Below are 19,889 nucleotides of genomic sequence, written 5' to 3'. Positions count from 1 at the left end.
TCTCTACATCTCTTCAGAAATGTCAACTTGTTGATAAGTTTACAACGTCTGGTAGAAGATCGTTGATATAACTTCACAAGTCCATTGGTGTGCTCCCCGTAGAGCATACGTATAGGATTTGAGGCATTGCATGGTGGGGTATCCTGACCATTAAACGTAAATGTTAAACTTTTTTTCGTTAGAGCGGGTGATACTCTTTGAAATAACCACTCACTCAAAAAAATCTATTTTTTAATGTTTGGGGCCAATAATCTGACATATAGCATCTTTAATGTTTTGTTTTAGACAAAATCAACAAATTTTGTTACATTGTTACCAAAAATAAAATAAAAATTGCCCACCGAAAAGGTTTCATCAAACACTTTTTCAATTCACAATTCACGATGATCAAATCATGTGACTGAAACATTCTGCTGATCATTCTTGGAAAAAATACAGAGGCTTGAAGAAGCCATGTGCCAAATGCTTTCTAATATATTTTGAGAATTTTTTGACATTTTATTGTACGCATGCAACTCTCCTAATGTTTTAAATGTACATGCCTTTCTTACTCCTGACGATAGGGGGCGCTCCATATAGGTATTTACCAAATTAGTGCAAAGCAAAGTAAACACCCTTCAGAACATGGGCCATCAGCTTTACTATACATGTATGGCTCTGCTTTCTAACAAACTCTGGGCATTCAATCATCATTCTCTGCTTAACGTGCAAGCCCTGAAATATCTGCACAGGCTTCACCCTGCTAAGCTGTGAAACACATCTTACGGGCTTCTGAAGTGTCAATTCTTTGCTTACGGTGAAACAGAGTCATAAAATTGGGCCAGTTTTACAAGATTAATTTTTACTTAAAAAGAAATTTCACAAGTTTGAAGTGTAGGCCTAACCTACACAAAATAGGGGCAAATTTCATGGCTCTGATTACCACCAAACTCTGCGCTATACGATCACCATTCTCCGCTTACTGTGCAAGCACAGAACATAATGTGCTAGCTTAGAAGCACACAAGCATTGAAATCTGTGCTAAGCTTTGTAATATTACGCTTTACAGTAGCGCAGAATTTAAGCGCTTGGTCTTTGCTTCCAGAGCAGAGCCAGGACATGCCTATCAGGATTTTTCATGCGAAGCAAGTTCCCTTCATGGTAGGCCTGGATGACTAGGGTAATTTACTACTCGACTATTCGCACCTCAAACCCAATTAATGGCACTTGTCGCTGCTAATTTTTAATCTCAAGATGCCTTGTGGCAATTTGTGCCGCAAGCACAATATTAATTTTGTTGTTGTGAATATAGTAAGTAGTAAGCTACACAACTGGTTCGCCAAACCAGTAAAGCACGGTTCATACAGGTACTTCCTTTGAATGTGAATCAAATTTTCAAGTCAAGGTGCTGTTTTCACAGCCAAAGTGTCGCAGGAGTTGAGCACAAGTCACAGAAGCAAATTGTTTGTTGCATTCGCATGAAGTATGAACCGACCTGACATATTTATAAGGCATCATATTTTCAAGGATAATTTTGTGTTTTGCAAATGAAACATTGGAAACAGACACATGAACCTAGAGACCGAACCTTCTCTTTGCAGAGCCAACACTCAAAAGAGATTTTACACATGGTTGTACCCGCCAGTTAACTATTAATTTTTTTAGTTACTCTTATTCTCGACACCATGCAAAGCTTCAAACACCATTTATGAATCATTTTGTTTGGTTGCTGAAAAGGGCGGTTGGTTTTGTTGGTTCTTAAAACGTTCATATCTGAAGCTGTATGTCAGCAAATAATCCTGTCACACCCGGGAAGACGTACAATGTAACAAAACGTTTTTTTTGTTTTATTTATAGTTCTTTTCAGCCCAGCATTTTCCTGAAGACGTATTATATCAGAGTATCCTGTTCGTTAACGAGATGAAACCGGCTCTTTTCAGAGCCAACACTCACATAAGAGATTTACACATGTATGGTTGTACCCACAAGTTTACTATTTATTTATAGTTCCTTCCTAAAGTTCTTTTCCTAAATTATTTTTCCATTTTCCGTTTTATTTGTTAATCTCGTTCATTAGATATTTGTTTAAAAGAACTCTCCTCTTCTTTAATGATGTAAGTTTTGTTTTCAAATCTTTTTTTTATTTGGTACATTTAAATTGAATAATTGAAACAGACATGAACCATCTCTTTTCTCGTTTAGTTGTCCTGAAAAGGACGGTTGGTTTTGTTGGCTCTTCAAAAATATTCGAAGCTGTGTGTCAGGTGGCTGGTGGAGAGAATACACCAGATTTTATTCTCATCTTCAGGCTTGCAGAAAAAACAACCGCACACCTTTTGAGCAACACCAAAATGCAGTGATTAAAATAACCTATAGTTAGGCCACCAAATATTGGTACTTATCTCATCCTTAAAAATATTACGTTAAATCTAAAGCACACTTTGGAGATATTCTGTACATAAACCCCTTCAAAGTTCACCACACAATAGAGGTAGGGTGAATGTTGGGTGAATGCAAATATGTGGGGTCAATGACGGCATCATCAGAGAGTGACATACGACGAAGTGGATCTGTTGCATGGGATGCTTTCTGGAAACTGGGAAGGATTTGGAAGTCTTCTACTGTGACTCAATAGCTAAAACTCAACATCTTCAAGACGGCCTGCCTACCTATACTGCTACATGGCTGTGAGACATGGATCCTCACCAAGCACCTCGCTGCATACATGTATAAACAGCTATCACACAAACTGCCTCTGAATTATACTTGGAATAAAATGTCTCAACAGGGTTACCAACACCACTTTGTACAACATCAGCCACAAAGGTGCATTACATGTAACTCAGACCATCCAAAAACGACAACTCAGATAGGTTGGACACATCCTATGGAAACCCACCAACAAGCCACTCAACATCTACGCTCTGTACTCCCCGTTGCATGGCTGGCGCAAACAAGGTCGTCAGCGCCTGCTGTACCCTGAGTACATATACATCGAAAGATTAGTCTCCCCAGATTTTCTGCTCTCCCGCTTTAGATTCGGAGAATAGCACAAGACAGTGGAGAAGCTTGTGCCGCCTGCTGTGCAGCCGGCTGATGATGAATACAGTTTGTACAATGACATTGATTGGCATTCGGATTGCTGCATTTTCGCAACGCACTCCAGTAAATAGTGAATGAATCAATGCGCCGAGCCTCATTAATAATTTTTTAGGCCCTGAAAACTGTCTGTAAATGACAGATTTTAGGGCCCAAACTTTCAGACTTGTGAAATATGGCCCATTAGGTCCTATTGTATCCTGGGGTAAGTGACTCACAGTTTTGGGTGGTTTGGGTTAGGGTTACAGGTTTTTTTACAGCACTTTTTTCAAGTTTGACTGGTCTACTATTATACGCCGGGTGGCTTACAAGCTGAAAATTACGGTATTCAGTTTGTCAATAGCAATAGAATAGATTGGTTTTGAATGAACTACATGTAGACAGTCGATAAGGGAACATACATAGGCATTCGATGTATAGAGCACCAGTCCAATGTAATGATTAGTGCTCAGTGAGAAAACGTACATGTGGGTATAATACCAGGTCCTCAACACAAATGCACTCCCCCTGTACTGATTGGTGGATTAAGACTGACAACTGTTAAAGGATTTGGGTCGGGAATGAATGGGAAATTAATATGAGGAAAGGTCGGCTGCCGAGAGAGAGCTAAATGCGAACTTGGCTACATATATACATGTACATGTATATTTGTACTAGCAGACTGGGCGGCAGTTACGTATCTTAAACAAAATACCAATGCATTTGCACATGTTGTGTAAGAAAAAAGCAGGCCTAGAAATTCATTGTGTGCTTTTTAAAGTAATTTGTTTGTTTGTTTGTTGTTGTTTTCAGCCTTCGTGGGTTTTGAGACTAACAACAAGTATGTTGTCAAAAACACACTTGGTCAACAGGTTTACTATGCTGTGGAAGGTAAGCAAACTGTTACATCTGCAATCTTTTGAATTTCTAGATACTTTTCATAATATAGGATGTTCACAATGTTTTAAAAGGTTAATCCTTTTTAGTAGAAATATGATTTTAAAGTCACCTGGAAATAGAATTTGTTTTTTTCTTCATACAGTAGAGTATATGTTTCTGAACAATAAAATAATTTTTTGAGTAATTGTTTTTAACGATTTATGTTTAAAAAATTAAATAGTTGTGTGGGGGGGTGACTCCGCCTACCCCTTTTGTGATGTCAATCGAGGAAGACTTTGCCTTGATCTATTGAACACACGTACTTGCTAGCGGGCTAGCGACGGCCACAGTAAAGAATTACCGATTGCCCACTGTAGCGGTCCACGGGGGATTTGCCAGCGGATCAACGATTTCAGATAACTAAGCGAACGGGCAGCTGACTAAGGGGATGTTTGTTAACCGTCCCCCCTGTGCGCAAGCTGGTCCCAGGATGTACTGACACTGCTAACAAAACCCCCTTTTGAACTGCTGAGTGGGGCCACACTGCTGCACTTTACGGTCAAAGTGGCCTTTTTGGTGGCAGTCACCACGTCTGGCCGACGTATTGAACTCCACTCCCTTACAGTGGCAGCAGGACACATCTGGTGGGAACCCGGAGGAGTCCGCCTGATACCTACAGCCAAGTTTCTGGCTAAGATCAGTCCGATTCTTTCAAACCCCCAGACATCTTTGTCCATGAACTTAAATTAAAGCCTTTTCGGCGGTCGCTGCCAGTAAGCTTTGGTGCCCGGTTCGGGCATTAAAGTGGTCATCGACCACACAAAGTCAATCCACCCAGCCACAAACAGCTGTTCGTATCCATGGTTCCGCCATCCCGACCAGTATCCCGCGATACGATCACGCGTTAGATAGTTACGGACATCCGGCCATTGCCGGACGGATGGCCAGTGACTTCATGCCCACGAAGTACGGGGGGTGTCTGCCATGTGGGCTTTCTTTAAAGGTGTCTCCATGAGTGATATAACAAAGGCAGCCTCCTGGAAGAGCCCTTCCACGTTCTCCGACTGCTTCCTGAAGGCACTCTGCAGGTGGATGGGAGGACGGGTAGAGCGGTGTTACTGCATCCCTCCCTCCGTCCCCACAGTTCTCGATGTCTCGGGGTTCCTTAATTGGCGCACAAGAAAAAAGGAGGATCACATGGAACCCTGCGCGACACTATGGGGCGGCCAATAGAGGGCCCTATTTAATTCTTAGCAACATTACCTGCCGGTATAGGGAAATATGCAAAACTAGTATTGTGCTCTACAAGTAAGTATTCCCTCGTAGACCTTGCCCACACTTCTGTGGGAGGGAAGTTCATTTGCTTCACATCCTGTGTTGTCTGATAGGTCTGACGAAAGATATCCATATTCTTGGGCTGCATACTAGCATATATCCGAGAGCCCCCCCAATTTGTTTCCGCTAGTGGACATTTTTTCATGAAACACATTAAACCCGAAAGTTACAGACCCGACAAGGCTGTCGGCCTGAAGGCCTCCGCATGCGGTTAGTGGTACATGTACAAGTGCGGATGACTTGTCTGCACAGTAGTCGTGCGATGTGACAGTGTGTATACGGGTGGGTCGATCATGGGGTGTGATCGCACATACCATGCACAGGGTATACCGGTGGGTTTACAGCGGCGTCTTTTTGGAGCAAATAATGCGACTATAATTGTGAAAGAGAAAGAGTTAACATTGTCTTTTTGGAGCAAATAATGCGACTATAATTGTGAAAGAGAAAGAGTTAACATTGTTTCTGCTTCACATAGCAAGTCACCCTTGTTTACAGAATTCCTCAGGTTTTAGAGCTAAAGTGATTAAGTTCATCTACATGATGTTTAAGGCATTCTTGATTTCATTACAAGAAATGTACAGTAAAAACGACAATACATTTTTTTAAGGCTAGAGGGTTAGTCACCTGACAAACAGTACATGTAGAGCTAGGTGTTTCGGAACTACATACTGTAGGCCTACATAAAACTCTAAGTTTACAAATTTACAACCTGTTTTCTTTATACAAAATTTCATAAATGTTAACAACAAACTTGTTTTACAGATACAAACTGTTGCACTCGCAATTGCTTCGGAAATTGTCGATGTTTTGATATGAAGATCTTGGATAATGCTACGCGCGAAGTGGTGCATTTAAATCGTGGCTTAAGATGTACAAGCTGCTGGTGTCCATGGTAAACAATTTTTTTTTTCTTATTTCAAGAAGATTATATCGTTGTGTCAGTGCAAAAATGTTGTATCTTGGGTTTTCGTGATTCTGAAAAACACATTAATTGCAGCCGTTATTACTTACCTCACAATTTAACAAATAACAACCTGACCTAGTGTAAATGTAGGTCAATTTAAAACATTATATTTTCCCCATGTTTAGGCTTAGATTACACTGAACGATTCGACACTTTTAAAAAGAACATATGACAACACTCTTTGTAGTATTGTGTTATTTTGTTTTAGTTATAACACCATATCTCGGATAGATGACGCTGGTTTTTGCAATAAAGTTGTGACGCCGAGATTACAAAGTTGTGACGCCGAGATACAACAGTACTGCACGAAGATACAACAAACTTTCGCAAACATCGCTGAGAGTGGTTGATGCAATAGCACAGTGCACTATTAAAAAAAAGTTAATTAAATTGGTAAACATTTACATTGGATTACATGTAGTATTACATGTACATGTACATTACCCATCATTGGTGCAGAACCACAGCAATTGCACTCAAAACATTTTGAGAATGCCATCTTCTTTGAAATATGACTACAACCTCAAATGTAATTTTTGGTGAGCTGCTTTAGCAGGATATAAGCCTATGTAATACCGAAATAATGTTGAAGTTTTTTGAATAAAAAAGAATGTTAAAGTTTTTTGGAATATAAAAGAATGTTAAAGTTTATTAAACTCCTTATTGCAACGATATTCTGACTTGAAACTTAAATCAAATGTTTCAGATAACGTAATAAAAAGATAAAACTCAAAGAGTGCATCACTGGTTCCAGTTGAATGAGCTGTTTGGGTTACTGTTTATAAGTGGTCTGTGAATTTAGAATGGCCGTGGTTGGTTATCACAGGTTCCTCAATGCAACAAACAATTTGTTTTGTGACGTAAAAAGTATGTTACAACACAAAAAAAACTTCTTGACCACCAATTTCCTTGACTTTACCTGCATACATTTCACTGCATATATTACAACGCACACCACTGACCATACGTACATTGCTAACCTGATTTGTAAGGCAGCATTCTGTATTAATTACATGTATGTTTCTTCTTTCTCAAGGAAAATGGTGTCAATAGGACATCATCTCTTTGCTTTTGTTCGATCTTTTAGGGAGATTGTTCTGTGCTCTTCTTGAAATCCTTGTATCCTTGTAGTCACGGTAGAAGACTTCCATATCCTTCCCAGTTTCCAGAAAGCATCCCATGCAACAGATCCACTTCGTCGTATGTCACTCTCTGATGATGCCGTCATTGACCCCACATATTTGCATTCACCCAACATTCACCCTACCTCTATTGTGTGGTGAACTTTGAAGGGGTTTATGTACAGAATATCTCCAAAGTGTGCTTTATATTTAACGTAATATTTTTAAGGATGGGATAAACAGTTCCCTCTGAGGTGGCATAGTTTTCGAGAAAGAAGTAATTTTCCAAAAATTTGATTTTGAGACCTCAGATTTAGAACTTGAGGTCTGGAAATCAACCATCTAAACGCACACAACTTCGTGTGACAAGGGTTATTTTTCTTTCATTATTATCTTGCAACTTCAAAGACCGATTGAGCTCAAATTTTCACAGGTTTGTTATTTTATTAAATGCATATATGTTGAGATACACCAACTGTGAAGGCTATTTTTTGACAATTACCAATAGTGTCCACTGTCTTTAGACACATCTACGTGACGCGCTCTCCACCAATACGAATAGTGAAACTGTCTGAGGTATTTATGAATCTTTAATTAAACATATACATTGTACAACATCATTTTGAACTACACACATGTAAAAGTTACATGGGTTCAGTCTAACTGCAGGACACTGAAATTCCTTTCCTTTTATCTGCAAACAATTCATCGTTTTTGGTGCGTGACCTCTGTGTGAATTTTTAATTAATCAAAATGGCTTCTGAAATTCTGTCATTTTCGGCCTTCTTTGAAACATCTCAACCAAAATAATGTTACAGTAAATTGAAACAAAGAGCATTCTGTCGTTATGTATAAAAAAAATCAGTGCAACTCAAATTTTAAAAAGAGAAAATTGTACATAAAAATGGCTTTAAAAAGAAAGAAACCAAGGCACAAAAAACAGCAAATTTTCCCATAATGAATGTCAGCAACATACACAGTCCCCAATTAGTATTGGATAGATTATTTCATATTCTTCCCGGTAATGTTAAAAGCGAGTCCAGATCGTAGCTAGTCCTGTCAGGATACAGCAATTTCCACTGGTTGTCCAAAACCCACAATACAAAAAAATCAACCATTAAACAGGATGGTTTTCCTGCACGATGATTGGCTGACGATGACATCATCCATTCATGTGGCAGCTTGCTGTTTGTCGTTGGTATGGTGCCCCGACCGCCTGGCGCGCATCAGTCAACAACAAAAGAAACCGTCTACTATGAGCTGACCCTCATTTTGGGGTTACGTTTTACAATTAATAATGTTAATGTTACAGGTGGGCTAGTAAACCAAAAACTGCAGGCGACCCAAAGTTTGACCACAAAAATATTAAAGTATACGGTCTCCGATAGTCACGTCCCCTGACAACAAAATCGGTCCATATTTGTTCCTATTTCTGGAATACAAATGTTGGCAGGTCTGGGATCTGCGTGTTGGCAAAATCAGAAACAGAGTGATCAGAAGAACGTGGGCGCAATGAGTCGAGCGTGTGTCGATGTGTCGGAACTCTAGCATTGTTGTTCCAAGCTAAATGAATCAATGAGCTCCAAAGACCACAATGCCTCACGATTAGATGCATTGTCCACATGGAAGTTAGAATCGCCCACGATCATTAACCGATTTCGGCTCTGACACCAGTAGCTTTAAAAGAGTTGAAAAGTCTCTCATGAATTTAGGAAATGTGGCTGCTTGCTCTTGCATGTCAGCTGTGGTCTGTAAACTACTACAAGATAAACAGATCTATGTATTCAAACGAGTCCCATGAACTGCATTTATGCAAACACCCACACAGGGAATGCATGTGTTGGTAAAGTGTTCAGGAGATCTGCGATTGAAACACTACCACGATCATCACCATACAGTCAAGTTTAAGCCAGAGCAAATATATATGTCTATTTGATTTGAGATAATAAGATCGCCATATATCGCCATATCATTGGGATCTTGGAATTAATTTACCTGTAATTCCACAGAGCAAACTAAAAGTTTAGTGCCCGGGCACAATGCATGTTCTTGATAAGAGATATGAGTATTATTATGCTTACATTTCCTTCTGTCGCCCCTGCATCCTCTACGTGTATTTCCCTTCCGGTTTATTCCAAGCGAGGTGATAGTGGTCCAAACAGTGTTTTCTACGCTGTTAGTGCGATTGAAGTGTTGAAACTGATATAAACTGCGCCAATAAAGTATCCAAACACTTACAAATTGTCAGATTCACATTTGAACGTGAATTAGTATGCCACCAAATAATTAGTTAATTCGATTCACAGTTATCTTCTGCGCATTTTGACATTTATTATGTTGTGCTATGATGTTGTTTGGCGGATTTATGGGCACTATAGTGACTTTAGGTCGAATTTCATGAGGAGAATTTGAGGAGAATTTCGGAAGTTGCAAAAGCCCCTATTCACCACAAAATATGTCTGTTAACTTAAAGTCTCTGGACACTATTGGTAATTGTCAAAGACCAGTCTTCTCATTTGGTGTATGTAGGATTTGAAACTTTGCATGGTGGAAACAAGATATAGAAGAGTTTGCGGTAACACCATGTACAGATGTAATAACAATCTCTAAATGAGTTGGGGTGGTTTCCATCAGTATGCTCTGATCTTCTTCTGGAGAATGCTGGACTCCGATGCTGCATGCTGCAAGTACTGGGCGGTGGATCAGCGGTGATGCACGAAGGCGGGAAATAGGCGGGAAGTGAACTTGATGATGCGTGGTGAAACCTGTTGTGGAGCCTTGGGTGTTGTGTGTGGGGGGGGGGGGTGCTCACTGAACCGTGTCAGTAGGAACAAGCACAAGGGATAAGGAGGGTGTGGAGCCTAGGTGACTAGGTCGGGAGAAGGGGGAGCCAGATGTCGCTGATGTGGAAGCCGATGTCTTGGGGTAGGGTGTCATGCTTGTGGATCTCGATGGCCTCTCTAATGCATCTAGGGTGCCACGCCTGGTTGGGAGCGATGATTTCTGCTGCATCCCAGTTCACTCAGTGGTCAGTGATATGGGAATGCTTGACGATGGCGAATTTATCGAAGTCCCCCCTCCTGGCCATGCCCCCCCGCCCGTGCCGGAGTCTATCGCATTCCATGCGAACGTGGTAAGGTTTATGTCGGGGAAACCGGGCATAACCTTCCCACTAGATTTAAGGAACACCGAGTACACGGACTCGAGGGGGGACTTTGATAAATCCGCCTGATCCACCGCCCAGTACTTAAGCAGCATGCAGCATCAGAGCCCAGCATTCTCCAGAAGACGATCGGAGCATACTGATGGAAACGTCGTGTTAACCCAACGGTTCTTTTCAGAACCACCCCAACTCATTTAGAGATTGTTATTACATGGTGTTACCGCAAACTCTTCTACATCTCAACATACATATGCATAAAATAACAAACCTGTGAAAACTTTAGCTCAATTGGTCGTTGAAGTTGCGAGATAACTATGAAAGAAAAACACACTTGTCACACGAAGTTGTGTGCTTTCAGTTGCTTGATTTTGAGACCTCATATTCTAAATCTGAGGAGAAATACTTCTTTTTCAAAAACTACTTAACTTCACTCACAATGTTTTATACTAGGGTCATTCCGTGTCAAATCAACCAGTGGTCCCCAGGTGACCCCCTCAGATTTTGATGAAACTTCATCAGAATGATTGGATGTGGCTAAAATGAACACATACAAAAAAGCTAAGTCATACTCCATGTCGTTTTTGAGATACTGTCTGTCATATTCTTCTCTGGTTTTAACCCAACCCCAGTACCCTTCGTTTCCTCCATGCATATACATGTTTATGCTGGTTAAACTTTCCAATCACATGGTCACCTCATTTGCATAAACACTGGTATTATACTTCCATACACTACTTTTTTAGAACAATACATGTACTTCTCTAATGTGTATCACATGCAAACACTACTTTCTCAAACAAAATTTGTACTTGTGTATCACGCAGACACCACAAATGCCAATGCATAGGTGTACCTTTTTGCTAGCCAGAAAAAATAAGTTACACAAGCTTCATACATTATTACCATGTATTGTATGTGTACATGTACATGTACATGAATGTACATGTACATGTATTCTGTATGATATTACATTAAAATGTGCCAAAAACATGTCATATTCAAATTGCCACCACACCATGAAGGAGTTGAGTGCCAAAGCTGAAAATTGGTGTATAAGTAGATATAATATTTATGTTTTACTGGTATCAATTTCACAAAATGTTTCAATTGATCGCGGGGTCAACCGGGGTCAAGACGGGGGGGGGGGGGGGGGTCTTTTTGACCTTTTTCTGGCTGGAACCAACTTTGGGTCCATGCTATTTCTGAATGAATGCATTGGTGAGCTTATAATTGCTTATGGGTAAAGACATGCACCCATAGATAATAACTAGGGAATATAGGTTTCATTTGACCCCTCATGTGGGCATAGGGTGGCCCCAATTATCACAAAAAACACTTTCGGCTGATTTAAGTGCCTACTATAGGTGACCATAACTAGAAAATTAAAGGAGATACATGTACTCGTTAATTGAGTACAGATTCATGAAATTTGGCAAGAAGTAAGATGGAGTACCAAATTTGAGCTCTCTACCTGGTAAAATAACTAAATTATGAGCTTTCAAAGTCAGAAATTATCACAAAAATCACTTTTCGCGTCTCGCGCGAGTACAAAATGGCCGCCTTGACCTAATTTCAATGGGTCATATCTCGAAAACGACATGGATTATGACTTAGCTTTTTTGTATGTGTTCATTTGAGCCACATCCAATCATTCTGATGTAGTTTCATCAAAATCAGAGGGGGTCACCTGGGAACTTTTCTGAAATCTGGTTGATTTGACACGGAATGACCCACTATCAACCTTTATACTATCAACCTTAATTGTTACCAAGTAACTGCCCGCCTTTAACCGTGAAATTTATTGCAGTAGCTTTTCCAACTTCTAACTTCATTGCTTAAAGGTACTCTCTACTTTTATTTTATCTGCTGACTGAAGACAGTCCTCAATGCTAGGCCTACGGAAAGGATATGTCTTCTCAAACTGAGAAAATGTTAACAGACCTGTTTTCTTTTAATTCTGTAGCTGCCTGCAGAAGTTGGAAGTGTGTTCTCCACAGGCACAATTGTTGGATATGTGTGTCAGTCGTGGAGTGTCTGCTTCCCCAAGTTTACCATTCAAGATGCAAGTGGAACAACAATTCTGCGTATTGAAGGACCAATGTGCACTTGGAACCTCTGTGGAGATGTAGAATTTGATGTGAGTGTAATAAACATGACATAGAGAACCGAAGAAGTTAGAACTTAGTCAAGACCAGTGCTATACGTTGTGTCAACTACACAAACCCACTGCTTATAGGTTGTGAAACATCGCATTATAGCTGTTACATGTACATATTGTACACTGCAGCTAATTTGCGCCGTGCATCAAAGAATGCTGCATTGTGTTTTTTGAAATTATAGCACCACAATATTTTCAAGTTCCAAAAATAAATATTGTGCAACAAATAAGACTTGAGCAGTCAAATGGAGTATGCACTACATGTACTTGATAAAAATACATTCAACCTCCAAGATTATGTTAATGGCTTTCCATTAATGTTTTACAGATGTCAAAGATTGTGAGAGTATATCAAAAGACAAAAAAAACAAAAAACAAAAAAAATATGGTCCAGTCATAGATGTACATGTATATAAGCATTTTTTAGTAATACATGTAGCTGGTCCGACATACAGTACAGCCCTTTAGTTGCCATCGAGGCACGCAGGGACCGAGACGAGCGAGACCGGCAACGTGTGCCCCAGCTCGCAACACGCGAGGGACGCTCACTCGTTTGTCAATCAAACGAGGGCGCCTCTCGAGACGAGGGATCCCACGTTCAGTTGGGAAGCAGCTATATGAGACAAACGAGCGAGCACCCGCGAAACTATCGAGTACCCACGAAATGAAACGACGCAAGGACAATTTCAGGGATCGTCTTCTTGAAAGTTATTACAAATGCAGTAAACACAACCAGTGTCGGTATTGACCAATAATGAAAGCAGAGCGGCATACAAAGCAAAACATTGAAGGTTTTTATACTTTGTAACAAGTACCAATAAAATGTAGCAATTTTATAATGTAGTTACAATTGCAGCACATCTAAGGGGAAGTTGTCACTGTGAGGCTAGGAGTGTCTGTTTATAATGTAGTTACAATTGCGGCACATCTAAGGGGAAGTTGTCACTGTGAGGCTAGGAGTGTCTGTTTATAATGTAGTTACAATTGCAGCACATCTAAGGGGAAGTTGTCACTGTGAGGCTAGGAGTGTCTGTTTATAATGTAGTTACAATTGCGGCACATCTAAGGGGAAGTTGTCACTGTGAGGCTAGGAGTGTCTGTTTATAATGTAGTTACAATTGAGGCACATCTAAGGGGAAGTTGTCACTGTGAGGCTAGGAGTGTCTGTTTATAATGTAGTTACAATTGCAGCACATCTAAGGGGAAGTTGTCACTGTGAGGCTAGGAGTGTCTGTTTATAATGTAGTTACAATTGAGGCACATCTAAGGGGAAGTTGTCACTGTGAGGCTAGGAGTGTCTGTTTATAATGTAGTTACAATTGCAGCACATCTAAGGGGAAGTTGTCACTGTGAGGCTAGGAGTGTCTGTTTATAATGTAGTTACAATTGAGGCACATCTAAGGGGAAGTTGTCACTGTGAGGCTAGGAGTGTCTGTTTATAATGTAGTTACAATTGAGGCACATCTAAGGGGAAGTTGTCACTGTGAGGCTAGGAGTGTCTGTTTATAATGTAGTTACAATTGCAGCACATCTAAGGGGAAGTTGTCACTGTGAGGCTAGGAGTGTCTGTTTATAATGTAGTTACAATTGAGGCACATCTAAGGGGAAGTTGTCACTGTGAGGCTAGGAGTGTCTGTTTATAATGTAGTTACAATTGAGGCACATCTAAGGGGAAGTTGTCACTGTGAGGCTAGGAGTGTCTGTTTATAATGTAGTTACAATTGCAGCACATCTAAGGGGAAGTTGTCACTGTGAGGCTAGGAGTGGCTGGCTCCAAACTCCTGTCTGTTGTTGCCGTTTGAGACTTCCAAGAATTTCCGACGAACTGTGTTGTTGCCGTGTGAGACTTCCAAGAATTTCCGACGAACTCCCATGTTTTTAATCATTATCGCCGTTAAGGGACGTTTCCATACACATGTACAACATTTTTGTCTATACTCCTTGCCGTTTGGGACTTATGTGAATTAGGGAACATTTTTGAAGGAGAAGACGTCAGTTCGAACTGAATGTTTTCAATAATAAAGTTGTTGTGAGATGATAAGCAGTTAGCTTTAATTTTATTTCAACAGTTAGAATGTCTGTACTCCGTCTTCAATAAGTTGCAGTTTTGAGACATTAATAGCAATTTTTTAAGGGGTAAGAAGGTCCAAACTCCGTCTGTAATTGCCGTTATGAGACGATCCAGTATTGGAGAAAAAAATATGTTGTTTATTAATTAATAAGCATGTCCGACGAACTCCCATGTTGTTAATAATAATAATCGCTGTTGTGGGACATTTTCATGTACCCAATTTTTGTTTCTTCAAATGTCGGTACTCCGTCGTTGTGAATAACAAATAGCCAATTTGGGACTTTTTAGTATTTGGAAACATTTTTTTACGGGGAAGATGTCAGTTCGAACTGAATGTTTTTAATAATATTGCTGTTGTGGGACGAAAGCAATTTGCTTTAATTTTATTTCAACAGTAAGAGCCATTAATGGCAATTTATTAAACAGAGAGTTTGAAAAATCTTACCATTTAAAAAAAAACTTGTTCAACACTCGAACGTCCAGGCATTCTTTTCCTATTCTTGAAGTTACAAAACGGCACTATTTATCAAACAGACGGAGTTTGGACAATCTTACCAATTAAACATTTTTCTCCCAATAGGCCTACTCGAACGTTACACAGCGGGTATTTGATAAAGACGGGTTGGACATTTTTTACATTTCAGAAACGGTTTTTTTTTCCTCTAATACTCCTAACGTCTCAAAACGGCAATTTATTTAACAGACGGGGCGGACACTCATAATTAACTTCCAATACTCCAATGTCAAAATGTGAATTTAAGTTTAACAGGTGGGTCGGACAATCTTATCATTAATTGAACACAAAATGTTGAACAACAATTTATTAAACAGACGGGGTTTGGACAATCTTCGGCTACCATGAACAAAATAGTTCTCCATTACTACAACGTCTCAAACAGCAATTTTAAAAGAAAATGGAGTTTTATTGGACGACAAAAACTGGCAGCCAGACTGCAGGGACAAACTCTAGAACTCTGTGGGTATTTTTTGACAACAGAACAACTTCAACACCACACGAAACCACATCCATGGGTTTATTAAATGTTGAATCAGGCGTGGAATTTCGTTAATACACATGAGAAAAAAAAGGAAAAGCAAAACAAATAATATTGTCAGATTCTGACTCTGACAAGTTTCCAGACGAAGACTTTTAGTCTTCTATTTCTTATCCCTTCCCATGGTTTTTACAACTTTGCAACGTCATTCCCCAAGAGTTTCTCCTCCATTATGAATGAAATTCATGACGACATCGACACCAATGAAAGCGGGCGGCTTGAAGTTTTGGTTGCATTCTTTATTATCATGTCTGTCTGTCATGTTTTTTTTGTTATATCCCTATCTGAGATCATCCCTTACAGAAGCAGCCTGCGGGGCTCGCGTGGCTTAATCTCGCAAAGATGGTCATAACGAGCCTCGTTTCACTCGCTCGCTACGAGGCGTGTGCACTCGCGAGGGGTAATAACACGCTCGTTATAGCCCTCGTTTCCCATGCGTGCCTCGATGGCTATCAGTGGGCTGTACTGTACATGTACATGTAGTGGTTTGAACAGGTATTGTTTTTGTCAAGATTTTTATTTGTTAGCCTGACACTAACACACACTGCAGTGTGTACTACCAAAAAGATCCACATTCATGTAAGCCACATGTGTGTACAGGGTATATATAAATATAGGAAAACTATGATAAAAAGTACATTATTACAAATGCCACCATATCATTTTTTTGATGATAACAATTTGTTTAATAGTTTGCAATTAAGGTCGTTGAGAAGTTTAAAATATAACTAAATATCAAAAAGTATGCCTAGCTGTACTGTGTATATCGAGTGTTGCCCGATGTAAGCAATTTGCTTCAATTTGCCAAGAAGAACATGCATATTGGCCCAAGTTTTATGACATGAGAGTTTTACTGAGATCAGTTTTGAATGGACCGTTCTGGCTTTCCACTGAGCTCCGCCTACCGCGCACGTGAGCAAGACACGTGTACGAGCACACCCAATGACATTCTGCACGATTCTGCCGCGCGTGCCAATATACGCGCACCCATGACTGAGTTTGTCCGACCACAATCATTGCTGTGATTGGTCAAATGGGTGAGCGCGCACAGTTTGATTGACAGGCCGGATCGGTCCATTAGTGAGCCTTCTGTTAAAATTAGTAACCCCCCTCCCCCCCCAAAAAAAAAGAAAATGAAAGTCAAGTTTATTTTGGCCACTTGTGTCCAGACTAATTTTAATTCTTTTTAAAAGCTACTTTATTACTTTTATACACAAAGGTGCTTTCATCAGATGGTAACACAAAGGTTGGGAAAATCTCAAAGCAGTGGAGTGGATTTGCAAAGGAAGCATTCACCGATGCAGACAATTTTGGCATATCTTTTCCTATGGATCTGGATGTTAAAATTAAAGCTGTAATGCTTGGAGCATGCTTTCTTATTGTGAGTATTGTTGTTTTACAATAATATAAGTTTCTAGATGCTCTGATAAAGTGGGGATGGGCATAGGTCTTCCAAATGAGCTCAGAGGTAGAACTCATCCTAAATCCTAGAATTGATCCTAAGTTAAGAAGAGTTTCGTGAAATCAACCCCAGGCAAGTTTTATCCATACACCATATTTGAGTTGTCTGGATCAACACAATCATCAAAGGTCAATGTTCCCCTTTTGGATAGTATGTTTGTTGTTAATGCTTAACGGCAAAGTACATACGTATACCTTTGATTTTGGAAAATGAACGATAGATGTACAGTAGTAGGCCTCCATCCGTCTCGAAAGTCGATGGACTTGTAATCGGGGGACATTGTTAGGCTAGGAATGGCACTTGCGTGTGTGACTTGCAAGGCCTACCTGGGAGTGGCAGTCGCGATGGCAGCCCCGCCAGATGAACGTTGAAGCAGCAGTTGGCATCTTTTTCCTCTGACGGCATTTTGCATTGTGTTCATCTGCTCGTCTGAGGTCCCTGCATGTGGTTCAAGTGGTGACTGTTTGCTTCCAGCACTGCCTGTCAGCTGCTAAGGACTCCCAATTTGAAGGGGAAATGAAAGACGCCTGCAGGTCTCTTTCGCAGGCATCCTTGAATCGTAGGCGATGTTGGCCTGTTCCTCTTTCCCAAGGGACAACTTGCCATAGAGCAGGTCTTTTTGAATCCTGTCATCATCCATCCTGTGCAGGTGACCTAGCCAGCGGAGTCTCCTCTGGCTGAGCAAAGCATAGGCCGATTGAACACCATTCCTCCTCAAGACTTCGAAGTTTGTGATCTTGTCCATCCAAGTGATGTTAAGGATGCGACGAAGGAAATGAAGATGAAGTGAGTTAAGTCGCATCACTTGTTTCGAGTAGGATGGCCAAGACTTGCTGCCATATAGCAGAGTGCTGAAAATGCATGCCAAGTCCTATAGACTTTTGTGTTGATTGTAAGCTTTGAGTTCCTCCATACTCTCTTGGTCAGCATGCCAAAGGTGGTTGATGCTTTGCCGATACGGATGTTCAACTCTGCATCAAGTGACAAGGTATTGGTGACGGTTGAGCCAAGGTAACAGAACTTCTCAATGACCTCGAGGTTGTAGTTGCCTATGGAGATGGTGGGTAGTGCAGGGGTGTTTTGGCCCATCACTGTTGTTTTCTTCAGGCTTATGGCCAAATAAAACTCCTCACAAGCAAGTGAGAAGCGGTCCATGAGTGATTGGAGTTCATGCTCAGAGTGGGCAACAATTGCCACATCATGAGCAAACAGCAGCATGTTAATAAGGCATCTTCTTTGAAATATGGACCATTTTACAACCTCAAATGTCATTTTTCAAAAAATTATTTTTGACCTTTTCAGATATTTCAAATAATTGTATACATATTAAGGTTTATTAAAATGTTCATATAAGGACAGATCAGTTAATTTTAATTGTGTTGTGATCATTTTAAAAGTGTAGAGTCTGCAGCAGTGAAACCTGGGGATATATATATTTAGTTCAAAACTAGCTGAAGTAAATCACAAGGAACATTCATTGTTTACTATAATGAGGTCCAACAGATGTACTTTCAAATAAAATCAGTAAAAAATCTACAAAACACCAAACACAGAAAATTTAAGCCTGCCAGAGGAGGGCATAAGGTTGACAGAAAAACGAAGCAAATATTGTCTGTAATTATTTTTTTTCTGGCACAAGACTACTGTAATTTTGCTGATTGTTGCAGCCTCTCATACCTAATATCTATCAAAAATAAAAACTTTGTCAAGCGTCCACGTTTTTTTTTTTTTAGGTAAAAAAAGTCAGTTTCGAACGTAATTTTTGACAGATTTTAAGTGACGATCACCAAAAAATGACAGACTTGCATGACGTTCCAGAAAATGGACGGACTTAAATGCAAAATGACGTTCCAGACTTTATTACCTTCGCGCAATCCACATCAAACGTACCTGAATGGAAGTTGATTTAGTTTCCAAAAACTATCGTTCTGAAGAAAGTATTTCCGTTGTAAATCATCTGAAATACGTTTTGGATTTTCATCTGGAGCTGTCCGATGGATTGTCTAACGGCAGTAAATGCCGACGTCATTTTCTTGACAGAATTATTTTGCCCAAGTATAAGATCGCGCAGAAAAACATGAGCTGATCGCGCGTTCCGTAAAAACACTGAGGGTGCCTGGCTACAAGCAGACGTTTGAGGGGGTACGTCTCGTGTCAAAGGTCATCTTACAGGGCGATCAGAAAATTCATGAACGTCGCGCGGAAGTCAATGACAGACAAGAAAAAAATACATCGCTGGAGATTTGAAAAACTGATTACTCTAATAGTTGACCAGGTATCGCAGCAATCATTGTCACAAAATAACTATTATTTAAACGTGTTTTCTTTGTATTTTTTTCGAGCTTATTGAATGTCTTCAAAACTGGTTAACTCACGTGTCTCTTATTGTTGATATTTTTTACGGAAAAAAAAGACGCACGAAAAAAAAAGACGCAAAGAAAATTAGCGTTTTTTTTTTTTTTTTTTTTTTAATTTTGACTTTGATTGTCTTTTGCTGTTAAATTATTTGTCAGCATCCCCCACCACCTGCGCATTCAAAAGTTAAATAAATGCCCCTGCAAATATGAAATTTTTATCATTTAAATACCTCAATTATCTAACAGGTTGTTGAGGTCTGTCAAAAA

The 19,889-nt window shown here is 40.0% G+C and overlaps 1 protein-coding gene across 1 annotated transcript in view; it reads left to right on the top strand.

Annotated features, from left to right (window-relative positions):
• Window positions 1-19,889, top strand: part of LOC139944853 (phospholipid scramblase 1-like) — a 75,042-nt gene that overhangs the window by 48,208 nt on the left and 6,945 nt on the right. Inside the window, 5 exon segments of the mRNA XM_071941986.1 lie at window positions 3,871-3,948; window positions 6,034-6,163; window positions 12,483-12,511; window positions 12,514-12,656; window positions 17,023-17,184. Of these exon segments, the coding sequence (XP_071798087.1) occupies window positions 3,871-3,948; window positions 6,034-6,163; window positions 12,483-12,511; window positions 12,514-12,656; window positions 17,023-17,184 (542 nt within the window).

The sequence above is a fragment of the Asterias amurensis genome, chromosome 12 (assembly GCF_032118995.1).
Source record: "Asterias amurensis chromosome 12, ASM3211899v1".
NCBI classification, from domain to species: Eukaryota; Metazoa; Echinodermata; class Asteroidea; order Forcipulatida; family Asteriidae; genus Asterias; species Asterias amurensis.
This window is presented reverse-complemented; position numbering and strand designations above follow the sequence as displayed.